The 6,939-nt window shown below is 34.1% G+C and overlaps 1 protein-coding gene across 1 annotated transcript in view; it reads left to right on the plus strand.

Annotated features, from left to right (window-relative positions):
- The window catches only part of VPS13C (vacuolar protein sorting 13 homolog C (S. cerevisiae)), a 173,292-nt gene that overhangs the window by 121,692 nt on the left and 44,661 nt on the right, over positions 1-6,939 (plus strand). Inside the window, exons 58-62 of the mRNA XM_015563005.1 lie at positions 933-1,093; positions 2,537-2,658; positions 3,518-3,812; positions 5,186-5,585; positions 5,693-5,718. Of these exons, the coding sequence (XP_015418491.1) occupies positions 933-1,093; positions 2,537-2,658; positions 3,518-3,812; positions 5,186-5,585; positions 5,693-5,718 (1,004 nt within the window). The remainder of the gene's footprint in view (positions 1-932; positions 1,094-2,536; positions 2,659-3,517; positions 3,813-5,185; positions 5,586-5,692; positions 5,719-6,939) is intronic.

Genomic DNA, 6,939 nt, shown 5'->3' on the forward strand with positions numbered 1-6,939 from the left:
TCTAGTAAACCCCCTCCCACCCCCCCTTCTAAAAACTGTCTGTTCCAATATCCATGCCTCTGGTTTTTATTGTGTTCATCTGTTTATTTTGTTCATTAGATTCCACATATAAGTGAGATCATATATTAAGGGCATCTTTGGAATGTTGGTGTGGGTTTATTTTTGACAAAATATGGAAAAAATATTTTGTTGAAGATGCCTTTGGAGATGACATTTCTGAAGGCTTGAAACAGATATTTGATAGACACTTGTCTCTTTTTTCTTCCTTTAAACTTGAGAAAATTAAACTTAATTTAAGAATTACCTTAGAAACTAGATTAATTCTATGTTTTTAAACAATACAGTATGTGATATGTTTCAATAAGGATGGGAGTTCAATGAGGAGAGAAAAGTAATTATATTCAGAAGTCCTACAATATTGACAGCAATTATTACCTTCACAAACAAAAGTTCCTATGTGGTTGAGGGACTATGGAACAAATTGGATTTTGTTACTTTTTTTTTATTTTTTAAAGAAAACATTTTACTGCCCAGCAATTAAAAGTATTCAAACATGTATTTTCTATATAATTTTATTGTGAGTTGATCAGTGTTAAATAAAATATTACTTTTCATCATTTGCTTCAATTCATGTCTTCTTGATCAATTCTTTGTTTTCCTTCCAAAATGTTGCATGCCACACCTGAAGCAATAAAGAATTTCTAAACACCACAATGTTACTTTATTTTAATATATTTAAAACCCCAAAAGAAATTATTTTGGGTCCTAAATAGTATAATAATAGCTCATTTTCTTTCTTTGTTAGTTCCTGTGTCTTAGACAAGTGTATCGTGTAGTTATTTATAAGCATGAAGGAGAACACTGATGATTATTCTAAGAGAAATATAATTAAATTAATAACTTGGATGCTTCTCACTTATGCTTTGAATTAGTACCTCATGGATATACAGAAGTTGCAAAAGTCCCTATTGTCAGACCTGGTCGGCAGTTGTACAATGTACGGAATCCCAATGCCAGTCATTCTGATTCAGTCTTGGTACAAATTGATGCAACTGAAGGGAATAAAGTGATCACCCTTCGCTCTCCTCTTCAGGTAATGCATTAAACTGAACTGTGTCCCTTTAAGTATATCAATTAATATTAAATCATTTGGGTGAATATAGGAATATAGTAAAACTTCATTAAGTTATTATTGATTATCTATATATATAAAAGGCTAATATGCAAAGTGTCCCCTCAGAATTGGACCGAGTTCGATTGCTCGCTATGACATGTGCTGGCCACCAGGGGGCAGCACGGAACAAAGGAAGGCCCCTGCCAGCAGTTGGAAGGCCCTGATTGCTGGCCAGGCCTACGGACCCTACCCGTGCATGAATTTCAAGTACCGGGCCTCTAGTTTAGAAATAAATAACAGATTGAACTAGCTACTATTTCCTACCCAATTAGCTTTTGTAATATTCTTTATTTTAAATGTCTGATTAAGACAAATTTGCTAATTTAAAGCCCATTTTTCTTTCCTCCTGGGCTTAATTTTAAGGAAGCTTTTTGTCTATTCTTTATAGATTCAGAACTGAGCAATTTTATATAATTTTGTTTGTCAAATAGGGTAACATTTCATTCTGTTTGTATATCAGTTGGGATTGAATTTTTCAAGTATGTGTGAAGGAATATTGGAATGCTCTACCCAGATCCCTACCCCTAAATTTTAACATCTTACTCTATATGATTGTTTTCTTTTATACCTTTAAGGCTTTATCCTTTTTTTCCTTTTCTGTGCATTATTACAGATTTTAGTATATGGTCAGCAAAAGAATGTCTTCCTACCTATAACATTAGATAAAAAGGAAATGATTTCAAATTTTGGCTATTGTTAGCTCTCAGTTTGCTATTAGTTCAAGCCTAAATCATATTGTAGTAAAGAAAAGAGAGTTGTACTACTTTTTTCTCGTAATTCCTTTTCTATCCTTTTCAATATAATCATGTAGTGCATTGAGAAAAGGTTTTAATGGAAAAAGTATTATGCCTGAAATCTTCAGATTAATATGTATTTGAATGATAACATTATACACTAACAATAGACATCAGTATGGCCAGGCCTGCGTGGTTCAATGGTTGATTGTCAACCTATGAACCAGGAGGTCACAGTTTCATTTGCAGTCAGGGCACATGCCTGGGTTGCAGGCTCGATTCCTGGTAGGGAGCATGCAGGAAGTGACTGATTATTGATTGTCATCACTGATGTTTCTGTCTCTTTCTCTGCCTCTCCCTTCCTCTCTGAAATCAATAAAAAAATATTAAAAAAAATAAACATCAGCATGTAGTAGAGTATGTACTACCCTAATAATTTTTAACTGCCACTTAAACATCCTTTCATATATATAGCGCTTAAGTGTTCTAAAAATTTTCAATTACCAATAAAAATGTCTCCTAATATTGGCCTTGAAACTTTATATGTAAAAATAATTGTATGCAGTTCACATTTTTCTTTTGAACTTCTGCATCTTTTTAAACAGTGTTTGTCTTTTTTATCCAACAGATTAAAAACCATTTCTCTATTGCATTCATCATCTATAAATCTGTTAAAAATGTTAAGTTATTGGAGCGCATTGGAGTAGCAAGACCTGAAGAGGAGTTCCATGTTCCTTTAGATTCGTATAGGTAGGTACTTCCTTGAATATATTAAGCTTTTAAAGGTTCATAATGTATATTTTTTTAAATCTATGAATTGGGGACTTATATTTTAGAGAAGATGACCTTATAGTTTTATTATCTAGAGATCTGTAGAAGTAGCCTTTAGACATATATGGAGTTATAGAGGTATACATTTATAGTATCATTGAATTTACCAGATGAAAATTTACTGTATATTTGATGTTTTAGAATCTTCTTAGACCTATTTTTATTAGATTGTCTTTTTACTTGAAATGACTTTAAAAAAATTATCATTGTTACCCTGGCCGGTATGCTCAGTCGTTAGAGTGTCAGCCAGGCGACCGTCACGTGTTTGATTCCTGGTCAAGGGCACACACCTGGGTTGGGGGTTTGCGCCCTGCCCTCAATCTGGGTTGCATGTGGGAGGCAACCAGGTGATGAGTCTCTGTCACATTGATGTTTCTCTCTCTCTTTCTCTCTCTTTCTTTGTCTCTCTCCCTCCTTCCCTTCCCCTCTCTCAAAACTCAGTGGAAAAATATCCTAGGGAGAGGATTAACAAATAAAAAAGTAAGTAAGTAAATAAAGTGAGCTTGCAATCAATAGTATTTTAGATTAGTTGAAAAAATGTAGTTAATAAAAAAAATTACTGTTTACAGAGTGTTTTTTCCCCCAGAACATTCCTCCATCTGTTATAGCATTGTGACTGGGCAAGTTTCTTTAATCTTTCTTAGCTTTGGTTTTCTCACTTGTAAAAATAGGGATAATAGTGCTTACCTTGTAGAGTTAATAAGAAGATATAATGAGATTCTTTTTCTTACATTCTCAATAAAAACTTTTTTCTCTACCCTGCTTTTTTTTTCTGTAGATGTCAATTATTTATTCAACCAGCTGGTGTCTTAGAGACTCAATACAGAGAATCTACCACTTACATTTCCTGGAAGGAAGAACTTCACAGGAGCAGGGAAGTGAGATGCATGCTGCAGTGTCCATCAGTAGAAGTCAACTTCTTACCTCTCATAGTCAATACAGTTGCTCTGCCTGATGAATTAAGCTATATATGTACACATGGGGAAGACTGGGATCCGGCTTACATTATTCATCTTTACCCTACCCTCACTTTGCGGAATCTTCTCCCATATTCCCTAAAATATTTACTTGAGGTATGTTGCTTGCATTTTGTTTGATTTTTATTATTGCATGGAGTGAATTCTAGTTTTTTAAATAATATTTTTAGTTGAGGTCAGTATTTTACATAGCATATTTATAATGCATTAATAATATTAATAACAGCAAAAACTAGAATAGCATTATTTGGTGCCAGCCATGATGCTGTGTGTTGTAGATGTATTAATACATTATAACCTCCTGAAGTAGGTACTCTTATTAGACCCATTTTTCAGGTGAGGAAATTGAGTCACAGTGGGGTTAGTGACAGGCCCAAGATCCTACAGCTAATAAATTGTAGAGCTGGAATTTGAACAGAGGCAGTTTGCCTCCTTGTTCCCTATCACCTAACTCTGCTGCATCTGTCATAAATTAAGAATCTATTTTTATAATTATAATCTATTTTTATAATTTTTTATTTTTAAATTACAGTTGACATACAATATTTTATTAGTTCTAGGTAAAGAACATAGTGATTAGACATTTATGAAGTGATCACCCCAATAAGTCTAATTCCTATCTGACACCAGCCACAGTTATTATAATAATATTGAGTATAATTAAGTAAAAATCTATTATCTGAAGGACAGAAAAAAGCCAGTGAGAAAATATTTTATCTTAATTCTAAAGTTAATTTTAAGGTTAATGTGATTATTTGTTCCCAGCTTCTGTTGAACTTAAAAATAATTACTGTCCATGTTAAATAATTGGGAATATTTTCTAGTAATGAAGTATTATAAATATTTTTAAATTTCTGTATGTCACACATTTTAACATACACAAGTCTGGAAAGTGGAACCTAAATTATTTATTTTCTTTATCTGACAATTAGCCAAACCTGATTTGTGAAGACTAAAATTAATTAAATGAACTAAATAGTATTTATACTAGAGAAGCCTTCAGTAAAAATGCCTAACTTATTATGTTGTTATTCATTTAAAAAAATCCTATCTTACTTAGATAGCTTGCCAGAATAGTTTGATATAACTTTTCTTTGTCTATTTATGTGGAAACTATTAGGCATAGTATGTAAATGGAGGATGAAGCTGAATCTCAGTCATTTAAATGGCTTATTTAATGACATAGCTTTTAATGGACAACAGCCAGGGCTCCTAAATCCAGCCTGTGATTCTTGTCAAAGATCTGACTTTTTTTTTAAACTTATGGCCAAAAGAAATTTTCTGCCTCTGGTTATGATTTAGTGTTTTCTTTTTAGTCCTTAATGATTAGTGAATATTCATAATATATTACTTTATTGAGAACTTGTCAATTAATCTGGTAGGATACTTAGCATTTGTATCAAATACAATGTTGTTATTGCAGAAGTTTAAAAAATCACTAAGCAAAATCAGTCTTTGTTTGTTTTTAGGGAACAGCAGAAACTCATGAGCTAGCAGAAGGCAGTGCTGCTGATGTTCTACATTCAAGAATAAGTGGAGAAATAATGGAATTAGTTCTGGTGAAATATCAGGGCAAAAACTGGAGTGGACATTTCCGTATACATGATACACTTCCGGAATTCTTTCTTGTGTGTTTTTCTTCTGACTCCACAGAAGTGATGACAGTCGACCTGTCAATACATGTCAGAAGAATTGGCATTCGGATGGTGCTATCTGTCTTTAGTCCCTACTGGCTAATCAACAAGACTTCTCGGGTTCTCCAATATCGTTCAGAAGATATTCATGTGAAACATCCAGCTGATTTTAGGGATATTATTTTATTCTCTTTCAAGAAGAAGAACATTTTTAGTAAAAATAAGGTGTGTTTTTGTTGATATAACAAGTCAAAATAAGTTCCTGTTTGGAAACTAGGCAGTCGTTAGCCCCTCCTAAAATCATGCTTAACCTGTTTGCTAAGTGCTGTTGATATGATTCAGGTCTCGAGACTTTTAAGGAATACATAGTGGGATGTTAGGAACCGACAACAGCAGTCTCCAAGGCTGAGTTACCCTTCTCTCTAGCGCCCCTAGAATTACTTCTGCTCGTGAAGTAGCATTGGGTAGAAAGCTTGATTTTATGTAGTTTATCAGTGATGAAATGACGTTTCAAAAGATAAACAGTTGAATTTGGTGTATGATACCTGAGCCCTTCTATGTATGAAGGACCAAGCCAGGCCTTTCAGAGAGAAACTAATGCCTACGCCTGGTCCTTTTTGCATGCTCTGGCCTCTTCTTTCTTTTCAGACTCATATGTTGGTATTGCTCTCACCGCACACTTCCCAGGTACTTACCTCTAGGTCTTTGTATATTCATCCTCTGCCTAGAGTGCCTCTCCTATGATTTTCCTGTCTCATCTTTTCTGGTTATTTGCTTTTCATCCTTTGTCATTCTGCTCAGATCTGACATATGTGAAAGATTTTCTGACCTAGATACTCGTTCCATTTTCTTTTAGAGCGTGGTTCTCAAATTTCAGTGTGCATTAGAATCAACCCTAGAGAGCTTTTAAAATACTAGTAGATTGCTGGGTGAGGCCCTCACAATTTGATTCAGTATGTCTGGGTGGGGCCTGATAATTGCATTTCCAATAAATTCCCAGGTGATGCTGATGGTGTTGGTCCACTTTGAGAACCATTGTCTTAGAGTGCTGGTTAATTCTAATACATGGTATTATAATAACTGTTTATCTGTCTGACCTTTGCTTGTCTCAGGTTTTGTATAATATAGTTGGGTGGGTGGAGCTTAATACAGGAACACAGGTCTCTTCTGTAAAACTCTCTAAATCCCATAGCCAGAATAAACTCTTTACCCTTTCACCTTGGTAGCATTTTGTACCTTTTGTATGGCTCTTAGCACATTGAGTCTTGCATCATAATTAAAATGTATTTCCTATCTCTCTGTGTAGTTGGAAGCTCATGAAGAGAGGAACTGTGTCCTATTGTCCATTCTGCTTATCACAATGCCTTTTATTTAATGTTGCTGGATAATGTTAAAAGTTCAACTCTGTGCTATAACTTTGCTTCTTAGCTCTATATCATAAGTCTGACACTGGAAAATATTTTACATTTTAGTTCTTTTTAAAACAACAGAAGGTCTCATTGGTATAGATCTTTAAATTCAGTATACTCATTGCACAGGTAAATGAGCAGGTCAGAACATTGCTTTTATTGTATTGACCCCAGAGTTTT

This window comes from Myotis davidii, unplaced genomic scaffold (genome assembly GCF_000327345.1).
Source record: "Myotis davidii unplaced genomic scaffold, ASM32734v1 scaffold57, whole genome shotgun sequence".
NCBI lineage: Eukaryota > Metazoa > Chordata > Mammalia > Chiroptera > Vespertilionidae > Myotis > Myotis davidii.